Source organism: Lepidothrix coronata, unplaced genomic scaffold (genome assembly GCF_001604755.1).
Source record: "Lepidothrix coronata isolate B3197 unplaced genomic scaffold, Lepidothrix_coronata-1.0 Scaffold75, whole genome shotgun sequence".
Taxonomy (NCBI): domain Eukaryota; kingdom Metazoa; phylum Chordata; class Aves; order Passeriformes; family Pipridae; genus Lepidothrix; species Lepidothrix coronata.
In genome coordinates, this window is record NW_016690255.1 from 6,161,503 (window position 1) to 6,186,064 (window position 24,562).

At 39.0% G+C, this 24,562-nt stretch overlaps 2 protein-coding genes across 3 annotated transcripts; one reads left to right on the plus strand and one right to left on the minus strand.

Moving 5' to 3' along the window:
• Positions 1–1,343: 1,343 nt before the first annotated feature.
• Positions 1,344–8,545, minus strand: PSMG2 (proteasome assembly chaperone 2). Its single transcript, XM_017819464.1, has 7 exons — positions 8,412–8,545; positions 6,636–6,807; positions 5,777–5,835; positions 4,846–4,964; positions 3,426–3,599; positions 2,120–2,240; positions 1,344–1,699 (listed from the first exon to the last, which is right to left on the minus strand). The coding sequence occupies exons 1-7, from the start codon at positions 8,478–8,480 to the stop codon at positions 1,607–1,609; spliced, it is 807 nt and encodes a 268-aa protein (XP_017674953.1). The 5' UTR covers positions 8,481–8,545; the 3' UTR covers positions 1,344–1,606.
• A 5-nt stretch (positions 8,546–8,550) lies between these two features.
• Positions 8,551–23,402, plus strand: CEP76 (centrosomal protein 76). 2 transcript variants are annotated; one of them, XM_017819459.1, is made up of 12 exons: positions 8,551–8,680; positions 10,013–10,168; positions 10,496–10,577; positions 10,948–11,172; positions 12,238–12,423; positions 14,544–14,641; positions 15,306–15,434; positions 17,833–18,024; positions 19,924–20,090; positions 20,976–21,309; positions 22,433–22,650; positions 23,050–23,402. In XM_017819459.1, the coding sequence occupies exons 1-12, from the start codon at positions 8,618–8,620 to the stop codon at positions 23,186–23,188; spliced, it is 1,989 nt and encodes a 662-aa protein (XP_017674948.1). In that variant the 5' UTR covers positions 8,551–8,617; the 3' UTR covers positions 23,189–23,402. The 2 variants fall into 2 exon arrangements, with proteins under 2 accessions (XP_017674948.1, XP_017674949.1); XM_017819460.1 differs by lacking the exon at positions 23,050–23,402 and having other exon boundaries at positions 8,566–8,680; positions 22,488–22,591.
• Positions 23,403–24,562: the final 1,160 nt, after the last annotated feature.

A 24,562-nucleotide genomic window follows, 5' to 3' on the forward strand; every position in this document is an offset into this window, starting at 1 on the left:
ACCTGGAGTTTCTGTGTGACAGACAATTACACATCCATTGCTTTCTGCACGGAAGCTGCTGTCACACAGCAGCTGGCCTGTGCCTCCCAGCACAAGTGTTGGGAATAAAGAGGGAAGTGACTGTGCTCCTTTCTCCCTTCTGCCTCACGGCAATTTATGCACTTGGCTCAGTTTGAATGTGGTTAGTTTTTCCAGCTAGTTTTAGACTTACCAGACTTGCCTTGTACTACACATGGCCTTTTGTCTGCATTCCTGGACTGCTTCTGCATTTTGACTTGCCAGCTTATTAGTCCGGATACCTGTGGGAACTCCTAAAAATATATTTTGGTTATATATTTTCAATACTTTTCACAACGCTTTTCAACACTAAATCATGGATGTGAGATGGTCAGTTCAAGAGTTGCTTTTAAATAAGCTGATGTGACCAAGCACTTCCAAAAGATCAATATTGAACATATAACCTAATACAACAAAACAAGTACCATGAAAAACATCAAACACGTGAATTGCGCATCACACAACCGCTGTCTCAGACTAAGCTTATATAACACACAGATACCAGACTGCCTGCTCTCAGGGCACTGTTATCCAATTACTTTATGTCTCAGAGCACTGTATTCATGTTCAAATCAGTCTAAGAAGGCTCATTGACTTAGAAAGCTGTAATTTTAGCATCTCAGCAGCCCCTGGAAGTGCAAGAGAAGCCTGGAAAAGGGAAGGCTCAGGCGTGATCTACTTGCGGCCTTCCAGTACTCAAAGAGAGCCTACAAGAAAGATGGAGAGGGATTTTTCACAAGGGCATGCAGTGACAGGACAAGAGGGAATGGCCTTAAACTGAGAGTAGGTTTAGACTAGATATTAGGATATTAGATATTACGAAGAAATTACCGTGAGGGTGATGAGGCACTGGAACAGGTTACCCAGAGAAGTTATGGATGTCCCATCCCTGGAAGGCCAGCTTGGATGGGGCTTTGAGCAACCTGGTCTAGTGACCAAGACAGGGGGTTTGGAACTAGATAATATTTAAGATTCCTTCCAACCCAAGCCATTCTCAGTTTCTAAGTAGACCACAAAAGCCAGAACAGCCTGTTATACTGCTTGCAGTCTCCCCAGCTGAATCTACCACAACAGCACTGGGAAAAGAAGGCAAAACCAGATCACTTCTGACCTTCACTCACATCACCAGGAAGTTTTGAAAAAAAGATCCCCAGTCGACATGGAAGAGAAGGGTTTTATCTTCATAAGAAAATCCATGCCTACACATCACTCTCAGGTTCTCAGCTGATTTAAGAAGGAGCACCACAGGCTTGTCCATGGCAATAACACTTCACTAAAGAATAAGGTTTCTTAAAAAATATTTTATTAGAAAAAAACTTTCAACCAAAGTTACTCAATAAACAACTGTACAAAACGTACTTCTTTGGTCAATTTGTGAAAGTTACCTTAATTTCTTCAGCTACTCACATAGGCAAAAGGAATTTTTCTTAAATAAAGCCTTTATGCAGACAACAAAGCAAGCTGCTGTTGCTTGGCAATTGCTATGTAATCACCACCTCAAGGGATGTCTGTGACCACGCACGTGGCTCGCAGGAGAGTTCAGCATTGATCAGAAGAGTGCAGGTGGAAGACCGTTGCCAAAAAGTAAGCGCCAAGAACTTGGTATCTTCCATTGAGAAGAAGAATCTGTGGAATTGTTGCTCTGCAACAGAACCAGAATAATTCTTTAAGTACTAATGATGTAATTCTATCTCTGGCACAGGTATTAAAATAACCAGCAGCAGTACAAGTGTCAGTGTCATGGTGGGTTGCTTTAGTGAAGGGCACTGAAGATAGAACTCGATCAAACCCCCACCCAATTTTCCCCCGCACCTGTCAAATGAAAGAACTGGTGTTCAGGTTTGGTTTTTCAGGTGGGGAGATTCCCAGTGAGATTGTAATCAAAATATATATTTAATTTGGTGTATCCTTGATGACCAAGAGCCAAAATGAACCCAGCCCAAACATATTTAACTTTTCTAAAATTCATCTGAATAACATTTTTTAAGTTCTGTACTGAGGAAAAATGAAAACAATGTATATAAAATATGAAAGCAAGAACTCTAGATCAAACAGCACTTACTTCACTTTTAACCAGCTGGAGCCATTCATTAAGATAGTTAACAAGAACAAATGCATCAGGAATGTTGTCCCCTTCTGAGCAAAATTTCAGAAGAACTGCCATTTGAATTCCCTTTGAACAGCTGTAACAAAAATGAGCAGGCATTTATATTTCTTTTTTAGATTCAGAACAATATTTATGTATTAAGAGGAACAGCAACCTGCATATGGCTTGTTAAAAAACAAATCCAAAAAGTAAAAATGTATGCATATATAGACAGATTTTTTTTCCTCCAGACTTCCTTGATTGTGTTTTCACATTTCATGCCCTTTTTCTTAGTCTTGAATTTGTTCTTTAACTTGCAAGGCAGGAATTCTACGTCTTGCAAGAGTACTCAGTGCCTCTTTTACATACTTAGTTTGCATCTTTGTGCTGGTGGGGCGTTTATACAGATCTTTGATAGAATCACTCCTTGCTTTTCTGCGTATTTTAAACTAGCAGTTTTGCAGGCTGCATATCACTACATTACTCACAATACTCTCATTTTTTCATTAATATATTAAGATTGTTATTTTTGATTTTTTTTCCCCCTTAAGTCCTGGCAGGTCTTTTCTTTTACATTTGTATATTGTTTCCATACTGAGGTCATTACATAGGTAAGCATGGTATTAGTAAGTCTGCTGCTGTTGGATGCAGCAGTGTGGACAGATGTCAAAAATAATAATTAAAAATAAAGGTCAATTTTCCACCTGACCCTTACAAAACAAATATCTTTTGCAAAACTACACAGTGCCATAGTGAGTATTAATATCCAAAATATAAAAACTCAAGACATGCTTTCAGCACAATTTATGATGCACATACCTTTCAGCAAAACCCTTTAATCTAATTGTTTGCTGGCCCTGAAATCTTAACTTATTCTTAGTGCTCAGAATTGTTTGTGATTTTGGTTTGTTTTTTTTTTTTTTCAACTGGTGATGGAACCATTTGTCACAGGAAACCGTTTTAGTTAAAGTATCACAGGTTCAGGAATTCTGCTATTAACAAATTATGGTTTATAAAATCAGATACCAGATTATTTGTAAATTTAACTGTAAAGCTGATTCCCTTATATTTTTATCATATTCTAACTTAAATGATGCAGAATTCCCATTTTTTTCCCCCTCCTAATTATGGGCTTGATCTGGAAAAAGTTCTATTTCTATAAAATCCTGTTCTTTGAAAAGAGGAACTTTTCCTGTAACACACCAGTTTAAAAGATAATTTTACCCAAGTACTAAAAACAAGACTACTGATATCGTTCTGTGCTTATCTTTAGACAACTCACCTCTCAGTAAACAACAGTTTTGTGATGCCACCTCCAGGAATATGCAGAACTTTGTCTGTATCACTTATTCCAGGGTAAGCTGCTACTTTTTCCATTTCTTTCCAGTTTAGCTCCTGCATAAGGCCTCCAACTGCTTTCTCAAGATCAGGTGTAAGTAGGTAGCGCAGTGGTGTCCTAGAAACAAATCAAGAATACATCAAGTCTTTCAAGGAAAGACATTACCAAAGTTATTACTTGTGGCAGACAGAAGGTGCAAGCATTGAGGACCTCACACTTGCAGAATTCCTCTGACATTCCCTCCCTCCTCAAATCAAAGTTAGAAGGTAAGTCTGTGGTCTCAAAACAGTACAAACTACTGAACTTTCTGCCACAAATAGAACTAAGGTGGTTCCCACTTTTTAGGGGCTCAAATAACTGGCAAGTACCAAATACACAAGCGCATACACAGGAGAACTGCTTATGGTTGTTAAAATTATTTACAAATAAAATGTGCTTTTTCTTCCTTCAGATAGGAGGTGATTAATTTCAAGTCTGGGTAAACTTGGACTTCACCATGATATAGTATTTTTAATAAGCTCACACTAGTAAATTTGCAATAAGGGAGTTATCCTGTGGTGCTGAGGGAAGTGAGAGGGGTTAAATCACCACAACGTATGACTCAGACCTCATCAAATAACCATCAGTCCCTCTCATTTCATTCCATGTTAGCTGGCCATCCTGCAATTGTATGCAACTACCACTACTTCTGGGACGTGCACAACAGACCTAAACCTCCCTTAAGGCCCTACAGATTTATACAGCCTGAGGATAACAACTGGTCTTTTGCAAAAATGCTAATTTTATTTGTTTTCTGTTAAGTCACCAGTCATGATGCCCTCGGTAAACGAGAAATGCTTGGGTTTTAAATGGGTAATATCTAAAAAAATACATACAGTCTGTTGCTTCCCAACAAATAATAACTGATTACTTCCTATTAAAAAAAAAATAAAATGACAACTTACTGTATTAAAGAAAACCTTCAAAACGCAAAATGATGATGAAGAGGTAGTAAACTAACCAATACTGTAATCAACTGTTAAAAATCTAATTTGTGACCTGTATGTCAGCAGTTGATGCCTGACACTGCTTGCAGCCACAAGAAGTTAGAACTGAGGCTCTGTTGCCTGACAGTACAGGCCAAGTGCCATTTGCTTACAGCTTGTTAACTGATCAGTAATTTTGACAGTAGTAACTAACAAAGTTCAGAGACCTGCATAAAATAATCCTGTATAACATCAAATTTTAATAGTATACTAAGCATTTAATGACCTATGTACACAGCCAAGCAAAAGCACTCTGCCAAAAGTACTCAGCAGAGGGGAACACGTCAGTTCCAAAAGAACAGAAACATCCATTAGGTCTTTTAAGGACACAGACATACCCCAGGAGTTGCTCATCATCGCGCTGGTACGCGTGGCTGCTCGACAGAACGACGACTCTGGCACATCTGCTGCCTTTCACCCAAGAAAGCAGGGCTTCACAGAATGGCCTGTACTTGTTCTTTATGCAAAGACACGGGAAAAAAAAAGTGGAAAATGTAATATAAGGTGTTACATTTAACGTTTAGCAGTGATGTAAATTCTTCTTCATATCCACTTAGTCTTCAGTCCCAGATATACTTTTAAAAAGAACAGCACCGTCCTGGTTGTTCACTTCAGCAAAACTACACGAAGAATGACAAAAATTATCATTTAGACCACGTTAACAACATCAGTGCCACCTGTTTTGTGTGCCATTAATACCAATGGAAAAAGCTATAGAGTAAGATGGGGTGGCAGGATCACAGAGTATTTTAGCACAGTTTCAACAGCTAAAAAAACTGCCCCACAGAATATTTTTCTGGCGTGGTATTCTGCTTATTTTAAGCAGCCACTGTCCAGTTAATGAGTAATTCTAAATTCTTCATTTTTTACACAATGAATGCAGTTTAAATTAATATAGAACGCTATGAAATAATTAGTTGGTGTGACACAAAAAAATTAAGCTATTACAAAGAAGACACAAAACCAATAAATGTAACAAAAAACCCCACTCCAGACAAACCCCAGATAATTTTGTATTTTCAAGACTGTTAATAACTAAGAAGATATTTATACTAAAATCTTCCACCACATACAGGCTGTTGTGGGGCTTGGAAAAACAAAACAAAAGCTCAGCTGTCACTGAATGCAGAGATCAGTAAAATCAGATCAACTGCAGAAGGTGTTATAGCACGAAGTAGAAAAATAATTTTGTTAGGTCACTTGAACTGCCTTCCAGCAGAACTATTAAAACCAAATAGTGAAGTGAGAACAATCAATGAACATACTTACCTTTATGAAAGGTGATCTGATCTGCAGGACTACAAGTTTCTTTGAAGGTACGGAATACACTACAAGAAGAAATAATTAGGTCTTGTTAAGAAGAAACTGAGAAAGAGATCTGGGTTTAGAAATATCAAGATTTATCCAATTTACAAACCTCAGGATAGTAAACCTTTCAGCTATCAATTCACATGGGAAAGTGTGACAATATACACAGTGTTAAAAATACGTATTTTTGTGCAATGTCTTCACGGGCCTTTATTTAACTTGTACTAAACTTAAAGGATTAAATGAAGAAAAATATATGAAGATCTGCCACTGGTAATGACTCAATCGATTTTGCAGCTTTGCAAAGATTGACAGATTATCCTTAGATTTCTGTGATTTAAGAGGATAAAAAAATTAAATACAATGATCAATGTAGGGAAAGAAACTACGTATTTGTAGGGGGGAGAGGGAAAAACATTGCATAGGGAAAAAGGCAAATGCAGGTAGGAAGAAAGGAAGGAGAGCAGACAAATATCCTTCTACACCAGAAATTCAGTTTGCATCCAAACAGTTTATTTTAGGTATGTGCAGAGTTGATGTTACTTTGGATTAACACCACGAAAAGTTTTGGCTGCACTGCAGTAATGTTGAAATTCAATATTTCTTACTAGTTCCACATGTCAAATTGGTTTTCCAAAAGAACAACAGGTAAGTCTCCTCTGTGAAAAGTAAATACGTTCTTACCTGTAGGTTACTGCGGTTGTTATTACTGACCTTAATTTAAGTACATCAGCAAAGTGTAACAATAACAAAAAAAAAGAAAACGTGATGTTCTTGCACCTTAAGCCCCTTGTAAATACCTTCAGCATTCAATACCCACCTTCAGCATTTATACTCAGCTCCGTTGAGTTTTCCTCTGCTGTTGCATATGGGTTATTTCCAACCATTGGCACCAGGCAATCAGTGTAGAAGTAACCAACTTTAGTCATGTCAAGTGTGGAAATCACCAGATCTACTGCCAGCTGACCAACATTTCCCACGGACACTGCTGGCTGAAGTAACAGAATTGTACCAAATTACAGTGTGTTTTACAGATGATACAAGGTGCTCTTCAAACAGTGAAAGTTAAAATTGCTTCAATTCTGGTCAAACATGATTTCTAAAAGCAGCTGCTCATCCTCTGACGAAGGTGACATTTCTCAGCAGATTATCAATACAGAATTTGGTCCCTGTCCCACAAAAAAACCCCTAGCCACTTCTGTGAATAATCCTGTCTCGCTATAAACTTAAACATAGGCTTGAAAACTTACCCCCTCCCCTCCTTTTTTTGGACAGGGAGTACATAAAAGCCACTGAAGAAACTGATGTGAGACTTGCAAACCTCATGTGACACCCAATGGTAACACTGATGTTATATATTAAACCTCTAAATCTCAGATTGACCCATAGACAAGAGTAGGTAATTTTTCATTTTTTAAGGATGAAAACGCTAAGGGTCCCCTTGGATTAATTTCACAGGCAGTGCCGTTATCACCAACTGGGGCAGATACCGATCTAATATACTGACCCAATGCAATGGCACACAAAGAGAAATTCAAGAGTTTGTGTCCTCCCGAAGAAACTATTACAGGAAGACAACATTAAAACTTTCAGTTTCTTTCCTCTAATTTATAAGCAAATCTACGAATTGCTGCTGCTGCCCGTCGCGGAGAGACACCGAATTTGATGCTGACAGAAGGTGAAGGAGGACGCGACAGCACTTTGCGTGTCGCTGCACGCCGGCTGGTACCCAAAACCCTGTCACTCCCACACAAAGAAAACAGCAGTGATGCATTTCCTGCCGCTTGTCAGCTGACCGGGAATGACTTCCCGCGCAGCCTGCAGAGTCATCCCAGGCTGTGCAGCCCTGGGTGGGAAGCGATGAGGTTACCTTTAACTAAGCCAGGAAAGGGAGAGAAATGATGTAGGCAGGAGAAATGATGGGTTTTGCCCCATCGCAGCCTGTGCTGGAGCTCTCGCTTCACAGAGACATGGTCATTACTCGGGTACCATTACTTGAGATCGACCTCATCAGGGGATAAAAACACCTCCTATGACAATCCTAATCCCAGTTTTAAATATAGCAGAAATGAGGATTTTTTACATTGGAAACATTTATATATCGTACCTAAATGAAAAAACCCCACAACCTTTTATTGCAGTGGCAACCCACGGGTGCTACAAATCTTGCAAAATCACATAGGGCATATTAATTTTTAGCGCAGTGGCATATAGCTATTGCTCTAAAATTGTATATAGCTATTGCAGCTCGGCACGTAACATCTTGACAGGAGCTAAAACCCGGGGTTTTGCGGAGGGAGAAGCTGACGGAAACGGAAGGGACCGCGCCAACCTCTGCTGGAGACAGCCCTGGGAAGGCGCCCTCCAAACCCTCCTTTGTTCGGCACAACACCCCACAGATTACACACGCCGCTTGCCCAGAGCCTTCTCCGCTTATCCCGCAGCCAAGTACCCAGGGATGAGCCCCGGGCAGGGCGGGGAGAGACCCGAGCCCCTCCTGTCTCGCCTCACAGGAGTGGAGCCCTCAGCGCCGGGACCTGGGGCAGCCACCCCTCAAACCCATCGAGGGCGGGGGCGGAGCAGAAACGCGACTCACCATGAGCAGAGTGAAGCCTTTAAAGTCGGAGGCGGCGGGACCCCCGCCGCGGTCGCAAGGAACAAACATGCCGGCCGGGAAGAGCGGAGGGAAGGCAGGAAGCGGGGCCCGGACGCCGTGCCCGCGTGTCCCCGCCAGGGGGCGGTGGCGGCGCTGCCCGCGCCCCTTGGAAGGCGGTTGGCGCCGCTCACCCTGCCGGCTCCGCCATGTCGCTGCCGCCGGAGAAAGCCTCGGAGCTGAAGCAGATCATCCACCAGCAGCTGCTCAAGGTGGGGCTGGCTCCGCGGTGCGGCGCCGGAGAGACTGCCCTTTTGCCCCGGGGGGCCGTGCCGGCTCCCGAGCCGGCGGCGCGGAGCCCCGCGCTGTCACCCGCCGTGTGTGGCGGCAGCGCCCGCTGAGGCGGCGGCGGGACGCGCTCGCTTTGTTTTCCCAACTTGGGTCTCTGCAGGTGGTTTCCAGGCACCTTTATGTCATTTTCTTGTTGCTTTTTTTTTTGAGCGAGGGTCTTGAGGGGGAAATAAATACCGATGCTGTAACTTATCTATCGCTTGTTGGTACAGTGGTGAATTTCCTCACCTGTCGTGCGGCAGAACGGGGTACTTGGAGCGAGTCCAGAGAAGGGCCACCAGGTTGATTAGAAGGATGGAGTAACTCTCCTATGAGGAAAGACTAAGAGAATTCGGATTGTTCAGCCTGGAGAAGAGAAGGCTCAGGGGAGACCTTATAGTAGCCTTCCACGACCTGAAGGGAGCCTACAAAAAAGATGGAGAGGGACTATTTACAAGGGTATGTAGTGACAGGACAAGGGATAATAGATTCAAACTGAAAGAAAGTGGCTTTAGATTAGGTATTAGGAAGAAATTCTGCACCGTAAGGGTAGATGAGGCACTGGAACAGGTTTCCCAGAGAAGTCGTGGATGCCCCATCCCTGGAAGTGTTTAAGGCCGGTTCAGTGGGGCTCTAAGCAATCTTGTGTCCTTGTCTGTGGCAGGGGGGAATTAGAAGTAGACGATCTTTAAGGTCCCTTCCAACCCAAGTCATTCTGTGATTGTATTTCAGGTCGCAGCAGTTGTGTCCTTAACATCCTTCCTGTGTGCGAGACAGGTTTATAGATCCATGGAAGTTACACAGCTCAGATGTAGGGCAGACATTCTCAGACTTCCCTTTGAGTGTAGGGGAAGAGTGCAAGGGAGATTTACTACTTTTGTACCTTACCTGCAAGTATATAGAAGTGTATTTTTTGCCCTCAAAAAATAAGAAACTATTATACTAAGATTGAATTATGAGGGAGATGAGAAATTGGAACAACGACCATTTTGTAATGGATGGATTTGCAGACCATTTTGTAAGGAAGGAAGTTCAGTGCAAAGGATGCTGTCAAAGGGAAGTGAAAATGCTCAGGTTTGGTATGCTTGTGATTTTTTTTACCTGAAGGGCTGTTTTTGTAACACAGTGGTTCATTTGGTTAGTTCTGAAAAGAACAATATTTTGGTGTAGTTTTTCTCTGTTCCCAGGAGAATTCTTACAGACTTAACTGTTAAGTCATAGCCACTACCATGTAAAGAGCTTGTATTTGTAACATACAGTGTATTTTCTTTCAGATGGATGTCCATGGGAGGATACGAGAAGTTCTAGCTGAGACTATACGTGAAGAGCTCGCACCTGAGCATCAGCAGCTATCCACAGAAGATCTGATAAAAGCCTTAAGACAACGAGGAATCATTGATGATGTTATGAAGGAACTTAAATTTGTAACTGTAAGTAGCTTTTGAAGAGTGAAAGTATTTTCGCTTATTCCTCTTACTGACGTAGTGGAAATCTGCGACTTCTGAAGGTTTTTAATGGCTTTACTGCTTTGTGACATAACAGTAGCAGGAAAGCTTAATGCATATGCTGAAATTGGTTTAATGATGATACTGCATTAAAAATATTTGTTCAGTTTCGTTATACCTCAAGTACTAGAAGGGAGCATACTTAAGAAATGGCATTCAGCTGATATGGAGGATTCTTTAATTTTTAGAAGACTGTGGTAAGAGCACTGTTGCATCCCTTGACTCCTTAAAAAGTCTTAATTGTAATTCCAGGATGTGAATGAAAAGGAGAGGACTTCAGCTCCAAAACCATCAACACATTTTGTTGACAGAGAACCACCAGTTCTGAAAAAAAGTATGTTTCTTGTTTATTTAAATGTTTGGATCATAGTTTTGAGAGGAATTTGAAGTCTGTGATTTTTGCGCTCTGAATTAGTAATCCAATATGAACTGGCATAAAGCTGGATGTTTGCCCTGCTTATCCACAGGAAGTAAATTCATGTAAGCAGCAGCAATCAGTGTTGCATTAAATGTGACTTTTTCATTATTTAATTTATTTTACGTTAAGATAACTTCAATACATTTTAAAAACATTGTCTCCTCAGCACTTGTTTCAAAAAAGTTTCTTTTGTTTCCTGGTCTCCTGTTAGTTACCCAATACTTAACAATTTAAGCTTTCTGAGATCTGTTTGTAGTCTCTTCATTTTTATTGCTACGCTTTACAGCAAACATTGACCCAACACGAAGGTATCTTTACCTTCAGGTTTTGGGTGGAAAGGCTTTTCTGGAACATCTTCAGGAACCAGAGCCTCTGCCTGGCCAAATCTGTTCCACCTTCACTCTGTGTTTACATTTTCGAAACCAACGCTTCCGTTCTAAACCTGTACCCTGTGCCTGCGAGCCAGATTTTCATGATGGTTTCTTACTTGAAGTACACAAGGAAAGCCTAGGTAAGGAATATTATGAGTTTAAAGCTGATGCTGTTGGGGTTTTTTCTGACTTAAGAGTTATTGTGTTTGATGTTATTTAGTGGATTTTCTTCCCGTTTTTTATCGTGTTTTTCTAAGGAAACTGATTATTGTATTGGGTTATGCCACTTGTAGATCTTTCTCTGCTCTTGCCTCTTTTCCTTCTCTTCTGCTCTAAAATAACTTGAATTTGACCAACTTTATCCATAATTGACAGTGAGGTGATAGTGTCACAGATGTAAGAGATACTAAGGTGGCTGTGGTTTTTGTGAACTTTGTGCTGAAGAGTGAAGAAGAAAAATATAAGTTTGTTGACACATGGAAGGAAAAGCTTCAGTGTGAGTTCAATTTGCCTACCAGCTGGCAGACACCTGCAGAAGAGTCAGTCATCCACAGCCTGTATTATTGTTCTTCTGTTGGTACCCAGGGAACATGAAATGAGCTAAGTAGGTTGTGAAAAGATTTCTGGATGTTTTCTGAATCCTGTAGAACTGTACGGTACCTTATGGAATATCATGGAACAGAGAGAAAGCCAGAGTTATTGCAGTTGAGCTTGGAGAAGACAGTAAATTCAACGAAAATCAGATTTAGTTAATTCTGCTGCTCACGGAGCAGTTTATATCACAGAGTCAAGCTTAACTAGAGAGCAATTTTTTCCTAAATACTAATATTTATTAAGTTGACATGACACTCCAACTTAAAGAATATTTTTCAGTTGCTTTTACTTAAAGGTGCTTTAATAGTCTTTATTTTCTTAAATGCTAATTCTGTTTTAATTTTTTTGTGTAGCTGAAGTGGTACATTGGAATACCCAACTACAAGAACCTTTTTATCTCTTCTGTAAATTAACTGTGATCTTTCTGTAGCTCTGTCCTAAGCTTGGTTTGGTTTTAAGATGGGATCATTGCTTACATGTCTGGACTCAAGATTTTTCTTTATATTCATTGCATAAATTGCATTTTATTGCCTTTTTTTTTTTTTTAATTTTGAGGATTTAATTTGGGATTATAATATTTTTGCGGTCTTATTTTGGTTTAATAATGGCAGGTGATGGAAGTAAAATGGTGGATGCAACTACTATGTTATCTATATGTGATCCAGTGCATATGGTTCTGATCAAAACAGACACATTTGGTGAGACCACACTAGTAGCATCCTATTTCTTGGAATGGCGATCTGTCTTGGCTGCAGAGAACGGCATAACAAATATTGCTGTTGAACTCCTGGGTGTAGGTAAGGGTAAATAATAAACACAATATCTGAAAATCTTGGGTACTGAGCTTGGCTGTAAGCTTAAAGCAATATTTTTTATCTGGTTCAATTTCAGTTTTATTCGTAAGTATGACTATATAGTATCCTTAGAAAATGTCTAGAAAACTCAACGGTCAGGGTTTTTCGTTACCAAGCTGCTAAAAATGAGTATTCCAGATCCTGTGTAATGTTGGTCCCAATGTCTTGGAACTCGTACTGCTTATTATCTGCACAATCTGGATAAGGTTTCAGAAACAAACCAGCCAAACAAAAAAGCAGCAGTTCATCTTCAGAAATATGTATCTGACTGGTGTACTGCAGAGTAAAATCTGGCTTGTGTGCCTTTCATAGAAAACTAGCAAGTTCTAGAGAAAGGGATCTCTGCTCTGATCCCATTTATTCCTGTTGCTGAAAGCATGTTTTCTGATGGAAGGGTTGAATGGCTTTGATAAGGTGCTTAGCAGTTAATATACATGTGTATTTTTGTGTATCACGTGTCCCCGCTCCCCTTTTCAGGAGTTCCAACCTAAGTTTTTAGGATATTATGATTTAGCGAATAAAGAGTAGATCTTCCGTCACTTCCTAAGGGGTAGCTGTCCCACAGTTTACTAACAGCTACTGAGTCATTTGACTACTCTTTGTCCCACTTTCTCTTCCTCTTAGGTAGTTGAGCAGTTCTTGATAGTTTCAAAAGAGATTGAATTATACCTTAAAAATATTCTGAAGATTGGATATACTATCGAAATTATTCCTGATTATTATCGCTATTCCCTGCATTCTTTTTAGAGAGCATTTGATTTGGTGCAGTGTTTTATCCAGCCTATACAAATCTAGTAAGTTTATTTGCTACTATGTTTGTTAGCTTCTCCTATGAGGAAAGGCTGAGAGAATTGGGATTGTTCAGCCTGGAGGAGTAGAAGGCTTGGGGGACCTATAGTAGCTTTCCAGTACCTGAAGGGAGCCTACAAGAAAGTTGGAGAGAGACTTTTTAGAAGAGCATGGAGTGACAGGGAAAGGAGAAATGGATTCAAACTGAGAGTGGCTTTAGATTAGATATTAGGAAAAAATTCTTTACTGTGAGGCTGGTGAGGCACTGGAACAGGTTGCGCAGAGAAGCTGTGGATGCCCCATCCCTGGAAGTGTTCAAGGCCAGGTTGGATGGAGCTTCGAGCAACCTGGTCTAGTGGAAGGTGTCCTGTCCACAGCAGGGGAGTTGGAACTGGATAATCTTTTAAGGTCCCTTCCAACCCAGGCCATTCCGTGATATTTTTTTTATAATGATTTGGAAATGCATAGCACGTAATGGAGCAAGTTAAATCTGTTTCTTATTAGCATTTTTCCAAGTAGTAAAGCATCAATGCAGTAAATCCTGTGCTTTTTCTCCTCTTCTAAAGTCTTGTCATTGTACAAAATGCATCAAGAACATCAAAGCATGCTGCCATTTCGAATAATTAGATAAACTGTTATGTGAGGCTTCTATTGCTTGTATTGCCTATAATCCCATCTATAATCCATTTTGTAATGCTTCTGATTGTTCATGTAATTCTAAATTTTCAGCATTAGGCAAGAACATTAAGTTTGGGGGGATTTCTGGTTCATTTGTTTGTTGTTTTGGGGAGGTTTTTTATGTTGAATAACCTCTTGGTATGACAGTTGGGGTCCTTTATAATGAACTGTATCTTGGGGAAGATGAATTTGACTTATTTCCAGCTACTTAAATTTGAGCTGCCTATGTAATCAGTAGGAATAGGTATGTTAACAGTCTGTGTTACTCTCCAATTTGATTTTAGATGCCTGTTCTAAACATTTCTAGAACACCATTTGTGTCATACATCCCAGTACTGGCTGCAAATAGGGCCTTAGATAATTATCTTGGATCTATACATCTGTGCTTTTTTTTGTCAGATTATGCTCTCATACAGCCTCATTTGAGTTTGAAATTTAAATAAACATTCTCATTTTGCCCATATTGAAAGAAGTTTAATTACTTTTTTTGATTATATGTCTAACATTTATTTTAGTTGTTTGCCCCTGCCTGGCTGAAATAATCTAAGTAAATTGAATATGAGAGAACTGATGAAAATTTATTTTTTGGTTCAAAGGTACAGAATCAAGCGTTTCAGTTGGTGTTTTAAACATCAGACTGGAAATGTATCCACAGCTAAATAAGATGCTGTCTTCAGAAATAACAAGTACTCAAGTAAGTAAGTTCTGGGAGGGCTAACTTATTCTTTTTTGGGGGAGGAGGGGAAGCTCAGTATAGAATTATAGATGCTGAATGCTGTTGATTTTTTTATTATTTGATACTTTTGTTCCCTGTTAAATTTAAATATAATTACTTTTTTAAAACTACTTTGTCTATACTGAACATTATTCAAAAATATTACTGTTGTAGTTTTTCTAATTACTTGTATCAAAACTAAGGAGAAAAAAATAAAGATGCAATATACCTAATTTTCTTCAGGTAGTATGTTTCTTGCTCCCTTTCCCATGTGAAACAATGATTTCAAGTCAGCTGTTCTGCTTGGAAAACCCATAAATGTTGGTCTGAAGGTGCATGCAGATATTCTTCTGCACAACAAAATCTGAGCAATCCCTCTGTACAGAAGCACATCACTTGAGATGAACACTACTTCAGTCAAGCTTAATATGAGAGCCTGCAAACAAGAAATGTAACTTAAGGTTTTTCTGAATTGGATTTCCATTTAAAAATATGCAGAATTTGCATGGCGCACTTAAAATATTAAGCTTTATTTTACATATGCCAGAGGTAGTGTTAATGTGCCTATTGATTATGGGTTGGGGATTTTTTTCCTGTTTGGAATTAGTATGTGTAGGTTTGGTTTTGTTTTTCTTACCTGCAGTTCACTTTGGAACGTCAGAAAACAGCAGAAAAAGAACGTTTGTTTCTTGTATACGCTAAGCAATGGTGGAGAGAATACCTGCAGATTAGACCTACACACAACGTAAGGCTAGTAAAGATTTTTGCACAGGTTTGTAAATTTTACAAATAGACCACTCCTTTCTGTAAGTTGTCCTTTTTCATTTTATTTTGAGCTTTACGTGTATGTAGAATCTGAATAGATTTATGATATGGTTACATTCACTACAGAACTACATGTGGTGTGTCGAAAAATTGAGTTTGTAAGGATTGAACTTCTGTTTGTCTACTGAAGCTCAATAGCATGATGCAGACAGAAGGGTTGCTCCAACTACTCTAATGTATGAGTGAAAAAGCCTGTTTAGTCTTTTCCTTGAATGCTCACAGATAGTAGAAAGTTCAGTGATCTGTGCAAACTATTTCAGATAAATTTTATTCCAGATGAAACGGTTATAAGAAATAGACTTGCTAGATGTATTTGAACAGATCCACACTATATCTGAGCTCTGTGTGATCTGTAAAGCAATCTGTCTGGTTAATGTCACACAATAGCTACAGTCAAAATTATTGCAGTCTAATAAATTACTGTGAGAGTTGCTCCTTGGCAATTATCCCTCAGTATAAGGAGTGGTATGATCCTTGTGTGGTAGCCATGTTCCTAGCAGAGTTAATGCACTGTTAACTTCTTATCTCAGAGTAGCGTCTTGAAGCAATCTGTGCCTCCTCTTTCCCTTCAGTGAAGCAACAACTTCTGTCCTGGCTGTACTGGGAGTGTTCAGTAGTGATGTGAACTTCCAAATCCAAGCCAGCAGATGTGCTCCCACTCGATCACTCTCTCACTCCACCCCATGAGATGGAGGAGAGAATAAAAAGGGCAAAAGCAAGCAAAAATTCATAAAGGTGGTTTAATAATTGAAGGAAAGAAAGGAAGAATAGGAAAACAGTAAGGCAGTCACTCACCACCTCCCACGAGCAGGCTGATGCCCTGCTAGTCTCCAAGCAGGGGCAAGTTTAGAAAAAGTCTGTTCCCCATCCCCCCCAGTTTTATTGCTGAACATGGCAGTATATGGCAAGGGGTATCCCTTTGGTCAGTTCAGGTCAGCTGTCCTGGCTGTGTCCCCTCCCAGCTTTTTGTCCACCCTGAACCTACAACTGTGTGGTGGCAGAATGAGAAACAGAGAAGGCCATGACACTGTGCAAGCACTGCTCAGCAGCAGCTAAAACACCGGTGTGTTGCCAGCACTGTTTCAGTCACAAATCTAAAACACAGCACCATTGGGGCTGCTATGAAGAAAACTAACTCCCTTCCAGACACAATACAAAGGCTTAAGGGTTTCAGGGCAGGGTATAAAGAGAAACAAATCTGTAATTAAATAGGATGGAAACTAGGCTCTTGCTAGTTCAGTACCTATAGAGAGCTCATCTTGAGTCTCTCACTGGCTATAGCAAATCTTAGTAAGACTGCCCTTAATGGCCTTTCTCATTTCTGAGAAAATTAGAATTGTTTGATAACTTAGTTATCATCCAGTTTCATATGAGTAATGCAGAAACAGGCCTTATATATGAAATTGTATTAAAAAATGAATCCTGCCGGGGGGGGGTATTGCTTTCAAGCTGTGAAATAATTTTCAACAGGATTCCAGTCAGCTTCAAATAAATGTAGCTTTTCTTCCACCAGCTTGCTGGAAAAGCATTACAAAACCTCAACAGGGACAATATGTGACTACAGTAAAAATATGAGACCTTAATTTCCTGAAGCTGCAGAGATTTAAAAGGCTGTGATCCCTTTCTAAAACAGATGAGCATAAAAGTACCAATTTAGCTCAGTGAGGAATAGTTCTATGCTTCTTGAAATGGTTTTAGTAGTTGATAATCATAGTATTTGCCTGCAGCATGTAATAAAACAGAACTTTTTCAAGTCATCTTATTTTTTCATTTTTCCAAGGAGTTAGAAGTTCTTAGTATTATTGCTAATATTAGTTACTTCATTGTGAGTAGTTTTTATTGCTTGTTATTATGACAAGAGGTAGGGAATTCAAATTCAGAAGCAAATAGACACCTTTTAAACTCTAGAATCAGCTGCTGAGTCTTTAATGCTTTTTGAGGGAGTTTGTTTGCTGTGGGATTTGGTGTGTGTGTAGTTTTGTTTTGGCTTGTTTTTGTGCTTGATGATAGTGTGGAAATTGATAGTGGGTGGAGCACAAACAGTTCCTCACATTTAAGAAGATAAATTACAGCCTGTGCTGTTCCTTATGTTCAAACGTTTAGTCCAGGATGCCCTACGAGTGACAGAGCCAGCAGAAAAATCTAACTATTAATGTCTCTAAATAAGTTGCCTTATTGGTCCTTGCCTTAATTCTGGAAGTATTTTTGTGACTTGCTGGTATTTGAGTGATACTTATTCCAGGGATAGTATATCCCATAGCAAAAAAAAAATACAGCCTAAGTTAGGATGAATACTTTGCCCTACTTGAGTGGCTGGCCAATAACCCCGTTTTACGTGTGTTCAGGATGAAAATGGAGTGAACCGTCCGGTGTGTTCCTTTGTTAGACCACTCCGAGCAGGCCGGTTGCTGGACACACCTCGGCAGGCAGCACGTTTTGTCAGTGTCCTGGGTTACGAGAGAGCTCCCGTCATCGGAGGGGGGGGTGGCAAGCAAGAGCAGTGGTGCACCCTCCTTGCTTTTTTATGCAGAAACAAGGTATGTGAAAGTGCTCCTTGTGTGACACAGCAGAGCAGGTATCATATCCAAACTGAAGTCGGTAATTTGAAACAGGCTGAAAATTCATGGATTAAATAAAATCTGGAGGATTCTGTTACAGTAATTTAAGTTCTTTTTAAAGACAGACCTAAAGAAGGTTTTGGCACAGACTTCCTTTACTGCTGTAAAGGGGTCCATTTGTCAATACATCTCTGGCAGTCAGTTTGCTTTTCTTCAGTTGCATTTCTAAGAACACATATAATTATTCGGTGAATCCTTGCTAGCATGGAGGACTAATGTGCAGAATTCACTGAATTCTTGACTAATCCAGGAAGAGTAGGAAAAGTCTCTTTTGCTGGTTGTGGTTTGTTGTTTTTTTTTTTTTTTGGTGAGATGGGCTAAAATACACTGACAGCATTTACATTCCATTTTTTGCAAAATAGGAGTTTTCACTTAAAGTTTCAGCCTAGTTCTTGATCTGATACTTATTATATTTATTACATATAACTGTAATAAATGAAACTAATTGTTACTCATTCTGGATTACAGTTCTTCTGTTGTACGGATAAAAGTAACAGTGATCGTTTTTAATACCTCTTTGAGGTGGTCAGTGCTTTTCATTGCAATGGAGATACTTCTGCCTTCAAAAATAATGTCACTGATGTGTTTGTATTAAAAAGATGTGTTCATGGAAGCAAGAGCTGTGTCACAGATTTTAGACCTGTCTCCCAAGACCACAGAACAGGCATTGGCTGTTGTCCCTCAATATCATATGATGCATAAGTACCATATAAAGGCAGCACTGGCTACCCACTGGCTTTCAGATGGGCATGACAATAGGGACTTCAAGTTTGAGGCACAGAGACAGGTGTTACTTCAAGACAGAGGTAGAAAGCTGTATAGAAAATAACTGAATTTAGCCCCTGAGACACAGGCTGGGCCACTATTACTTTTCTTGTGAAAAGTGGTACAGCATTACTAAAATAACACAGGTTCGTTATGGACTTGTTCAAACCTATTTTTCTGCATTTTTCCCTTGTACGCTATGATAGTGGAAGATACACCCAAGAACTCTGAATTTTACATTTTCAATATTCTGAATAGTTACTTGACTAAAGAGCCTTACTCTTCTACTTCTGAACGCTGTGCTTTGTGTTATGAAGTCTCCATTGCATAAGCAATTTTTGTTCTTCCTTTACAGCTAACATTTGTGAAAAAATTAAGAGACAAAGAATATTAGACATTACATTTGGAAATTGTTTTCTGAGAATTATCAGTGGTAGTAATGTGCTTATGAGATGCTTTTCTCTCTGAAGGGAAAAGCAACTACACGTGACTTCCAGCTGGTTTACAGTTAGATCTGGGGGGAACCTTGTTTTATCTTTGTTTCATTTGTCAACTTTGACAACACATTCAAGGTGGTGAAATAACAGTAGAATTGCATTTTATTAAGTGAGTAAATTTCCCAACTGTGTGAAAATATTTTGTAATTTCTAGTCTTGCCTCGGGTATTTGCCTGATATACATTTTTACATTTAATTAGAACATCAGTTTTGTCGTCATGGGTCGATAGATTCTCGTTTTGGGTTACTTGAAGGTGTCTTTATAGTTGTAGGAAATGTTTCCCAGTATAAATCATACACTGTATTTGAATAAACTATGGAAGTAGTCTATCATTACAAGATACATTTTTAACTGATTTATTCTGAAACTAAACTTTAGAAAGCTAAAACTTGTCAAGTTTAAACTGTAAAATCCTGCCTTCTGACACATGCTTTAGATAAACAGAAGAGAAACATGACTTGTTCAACTATTGCTAGAGAAATATCACCACTTTCTTTCTTTAAGGTTTTATCCCTGCTTGATACTCAAAACAGCTTGTTAATATTTACCATCTAGGGTGACTGCGAAGATCATTCTAACCTTCTGTGCAGTCTTCTTCTTGGGTTTGGATTGGAAGCCTTTGTGTGTGTTGGAACAAAAGCAAAAGGAGTCCCTCACACTTGGGTAATGACTTGTGGAACTGATGGAACAATTACTTTTTGGGAGAGCTTAACAGGACATAGGTGAGTAAAAGGAAAATAAGAAAACTGAACAATGTAATTGAGGTTTGCATGGGCTATTTTTGTCGTTGCTTTTTTCTTTTTTTTAATCTTTATACCCCATCGTGTAATACAGGTGACCTTTGTCTTTGACTCTTTTTCCTGTGTACTGCTTTTCTTGGGAAAAAATAACTGGTTCAGTGTGAGGGGAAATATTTCAACAGTTTGTAATATGGTTTTCAGTGGCTTTAAAACTGTATGCTAACCATTCTGTGTCTTATGGCAGCTGAAAGCCATTGATGCTATCGCTGCCATTATTTATAAAGGAGATGAAATCTGACATGATTGTTTAGGAACCCTTGTTTTTCTCCCGATTTCATCAGTGAAATCAATGGTACATTACTTTTTTTTCCCCCTGCAGAAATCTCTTTAAGTTCTCTGAGATTTTCTCTTGCTTAGTCATTTGAGAAGAGCACGCATAGTTCTTTGGTATTCTAAAGCTTCTAGGACAGGTTATATTCAGTGCTGAAAACAAGCAATTCTGTTTTGCCACTGTTTGTGTATCCTATGATTAGCATTTGAAGATCTATTTCTCCAAATATGGTGACTAGTGGGGAAACTATATGTTGTTATAGTTGCAAAATTTAGTTACTGTTGAGAATCTACTGGATTAATCAGCTTACTTTTTCTAGATTTAAAGAATAAAAATTATTTATTTTTTCATTGTATATTATACCTCCAAAATGTGGATAATTACTTTTCTGTAAACGAATGAATGCCATTTTTGGAGAAAAAAAGAAATGTGGCTTGTATTTTTAAAGGAGAAATGGTTATATCTGTCCCGTCTTAATATTTTTACCTTGCCTCGAAATAAGGTGTATTAATAAGAAATTGAATCTTTTTGATTAGGTACATCCACAGACCTGTCAACCCTGATGACCCGCCGCTGGTTGAACAACCCAAGCCACTGTATCCTTATCGCACAATAGGTTGTGTCTTCAACCACCAGAATTTCTTTGGAAATTGCCAGCCCTCTGATGCTGTGGACGTCTGTGTGTTTGACCTGCACAATGAATCGAAATGGAAACCCATGAGCGGAGAAGCCATAAAATCCGTGTGCCCTCCTGGAGCAACATCTTCAGTTCCCCCTTTTCCTCCTCTGTGTGCTTCTGCGATAGATGCTGCAGTAACAAGCAACGAGGTAGAATTGCAGCTGAGAATACTGGTCTCTGAACACAGAAAGGTAAGAAAGATTGTCATGGATCTGTCACAGTAATAAAGCTCCACGTGTTAACTGTGTACTTGTTGTGGATAGCCATTTCTTAGTTCACATACTTGTATCTTTGCAATGTGTTTTCCATCAGCTTTTGCAGAAATGTGGTATGTGAAAAGTGAAACAAATGAAAAAAGTGTTTGGAAAGATTGTACTGAGCTGGTTTAGACATCATACTTATTATTTGCAGCGGTGATTTGTAGCCTCACGTGTGGGCTACAAACTACCTTTGAGTGGTCTGTAAAAGCACCAGGAAAATCTAATGTGTTTGTTAGTGGGCTTTGCCTATCCAGCAAAAATGTTTTTGGTCCCTTGATAAAAGCAGACTTTCAGCTTACTCTAATTGCTTTACAAAATTGGAGATATTTCTGGAAGTTAGTTTCATCCTTTACCAGGACTTTTACAAGGTGTGATGTGCCAGAAGCGACTCTTTTCTCTGCTGGATGTGAAGGTGTTGATATTTTAAGTCTTTGTTAGCTTATGTCTGTTTTTAGTGGGGTTTTTGCATTGTTTTTGTTTTTCTCCCCACACAATGCTCAGCCTTTGGGGTGGCAAGCAATTATCAGAGTATTAAGTCTCATGCGGTGTTGAATACGTACATGGATGGTAAATTTTTCTACTTCTTGGCATTTGTGGGCTGGTAGGAAGAAGGTACATGTACATACCTTTGTCTTTTGGGGAGCTGTTGTGCACTGTTTTTTCAGAAAGGGTTTTCTATGAGAGACATTAAAAAAAGTGAGCTGAATTGTAGTTGATCTTTTCCATATTTTTGCTGTGTATTTATGCATATCTTCTTACATTTCATTCAGAGATACTGTAGCTGAAACATCTAGCTTCAACTCTGCTGGCCTGAGGTTTTAGTCTAGTAGTCTAACTTCATTCCTTGCTAAATGTATGATACTTTGTTGGTCATGTTTGATTCTTCCACTTGGTGTGTGAGTCAGTCTACAAATCGTACTGCTTCATGGGTTCACTGCTGTTAACTACCAATTAAAGATTCTTGTATTTATTTGAATCTACTCAGTAGGCAAGCTTAGGCATATCCTAATGTTCCTTCTGCACAGTCGTCATCATTCTGTGACTTGCCTCACAGGATCTTGGCCTTTCTACTGTTTGGGATGACCAGCTCTCCTATGTGTTGTCACCAGCATTAGCAGCCTATGAGCTTGAACGCACAACAGGTGTTTCTGCAGGAAATGAGGAGTTTCAAGATGCCATAAGAAGAGCAGTACCTGATGGTCACACGTTCAAAGGGTTTCCTATCCATTTTGTACACAGAAATGGCAGGAGAGCATTTGCTACGTGTCTTCGGTGAGTTTGAATGTAAAGATTTTTTTTAAATTATGAAATTTAAAGAAAGTTAATTTCCTTAGGTTTGAGCTGTAAGAAGAGTTGTATGGTATATGTAGTGGCTACAGAGCTTTTAGGAGGTTACATTGGTGGTGAGTTCACTGATGATAGACTTGTTGTGGATTAAATTACAGAACGAGAAGTTAATTTAATTTCTTGGTACTTGTTAAAAATGACAGTGGTGGTGTTGTTTTCCTCAAAGGCAACAGCCCCTGCACTATAGAATAATATTATTATTTGTAATGATAGGCTCATGAAACTCATTGTTACTTAAGTGTTAGTCATATTGGAAAAAAATTGCACTATGTAATTGAAAGCTTTAATAATATCTTACTCTTGGTTTTTTTTTTCGTCATACAGGTCTCCTTTTTGTGAAGAAATAATCTGTTGTAGGGGAGACCAAGTGCGACTTGCAGTTCGTGTACGAGTGTTTACATACCCTGAATCTGCATGTGCTGTTTGGATCATGTTTGCTTGTAAATACCGCTCTGTCCTTTGAAAAAACCCGAAATTATTCATACCTTTTCAGATCTGCAAAATAATGCATGTGGGTATAAAGTTTTGCAATTGAAAACTAGTATTGTATTTTATATAAATGCCACTGATTTTGAATACCACAGTGTGTGTATTGAAGGGGATTGTGTACACAGTAATGATTGTATTTATAAAGAAAATTTATTATTCTTTGCAATAAAAGTTACTTTTCATAATTATGGGAAAGTGGGTCAATTTACTAAAATGTGTGCATAAAATTCTGGCTTCTCTTTTGCAGTTCTGAATTGGTGTGAGAGTTCATTTAGAAATAAATCTGGTTTACCTCAGCAGAGTAAACAACTCCATTCTACCTCTCCTTTCCCTGTAGTCTCCACAGTATACTTTGAGAGGGACTGAGATCCAGTAATACTGACATTTAATCATATGTCCTTTCTACAACAAAAATTTATTTGTGCTTCTGTTGGACACAGCAGTAACTTCTACATTCAGCTTCTGAGAACAGTTCAGTCAGACACAGGTAATCTTGTTAATCTGTGAATTTAGTAATTTATGGTTTTATTTTTTAAAATATATATTAAGACTTGGATACCTGAACATGTGAATAGCTGTGATGGGTTAGATGAAGTGGTGCCTTTTTTCTGATGTTAGCTTAGGAAGTTTCTGAGATAGAGGTTGTAGCCAGGCCATTTTGCTTGGCAGCCATTTGTGTTTTTGTCTAGTTCTGACACTCAGATCTGAACTTAATTACCCATTTGTGGTTTTGTCTGTGTTAAACCTGTGGATGATGATTTTGCTGAGTATCTTTTAGTCTTCATGCTTTGCGAAATGGTAAGCAGTTGGACTTACTGAACATCTCTATATCGTGCCTCTCAGATTTTTCACCATGTGGACTCCAGGAGACAGCCATGAGGCTGGAAGATCTGAAACTGTTTGGTTTCTTCTGTAGAAGCCATTCTGTGTCTGTGATAGCCCATAACCACCTCCTTTCATTCTACTTGTGTAAGAGAGAGACAACTCTTTCTGCTGGTGCTGGAGCAAAAAGAATTAACTAATTCTAGAGAAGCTTGTAGCACATACAGCAGGAGTGGATGTTGGCATTTTGTGTGTACATTTAATCATCAGTGTGGTAGTGCGACACTGTTTTTGTTTTGTTTTATTTTTCAAGAAGTGTAGCACTGGGGTTTTAACTTGGAGTTTTAGTAGTACATTATGTACTTACTGGCCCTGCTGCTAACTTTACAAATCTGTTTTTGTGTTATCTTTCTTTTTATACCTTCAAAATGTTTGCCTGTTACACAGCATACAGGATTTTTTTCATTGTATCCAATGTAACATGAAAGGCTGGATCATAATACATGGTGAATATCACTAAATTTAA

What these genes read in the sequence shown, in the direction of transcription:
- PSMG2 (XM_017819464.1), bottom strand. Translation starts at nt 8,480, where the DNA reads ATGTTTGTTCCTTGCGACCGCGGCGGGGGTCCCGCCGCCTCCGACTTT. An exon ending in GATGATGAGCAACTCCTGGG is followed by an intron (nt 3,600 to 4,845) that starts GTATGTCTGTGT and finishes ATTTGTTTCTAG; the next exon opens with GACACCACTGCGCTACCTAC. An exon ending in AAACTGTTGTTTACTGAGAG is followed by an intron (nt 2,241 to 3,425) that starts GTGAGTTGTCTA and finishes TTTTTGTTACAG; the next exon opens with CTGTTCAAAGGGAATTCAAA.
- CEP76 (XM_017819459.1), top strand. Translation starts at nt 8,618, where the DNA reads ATGTCGCTGCCGCCGGAGAAAGCCTCGGAGCTGAAGCAGATCATCCAC. An exon ending in CAGAAATAACAAGTACTCAA is followed by an intron (nt 14,642 to 15,305) that starts GTAAGTAAGTTC and finishes TCTTACCTGCAG; the next exon opens with TTCACTTTGGAACGTCAGAA. An exon ending in TGGTCTCTGAACACAGAAAG is followed by an intron (nt 21,310 to 22,432) that starts GTAAGAAAGATT and finishes CTTGCCTCACAG; the next exon opens with GATCTTGGCCTTTCTACTGT.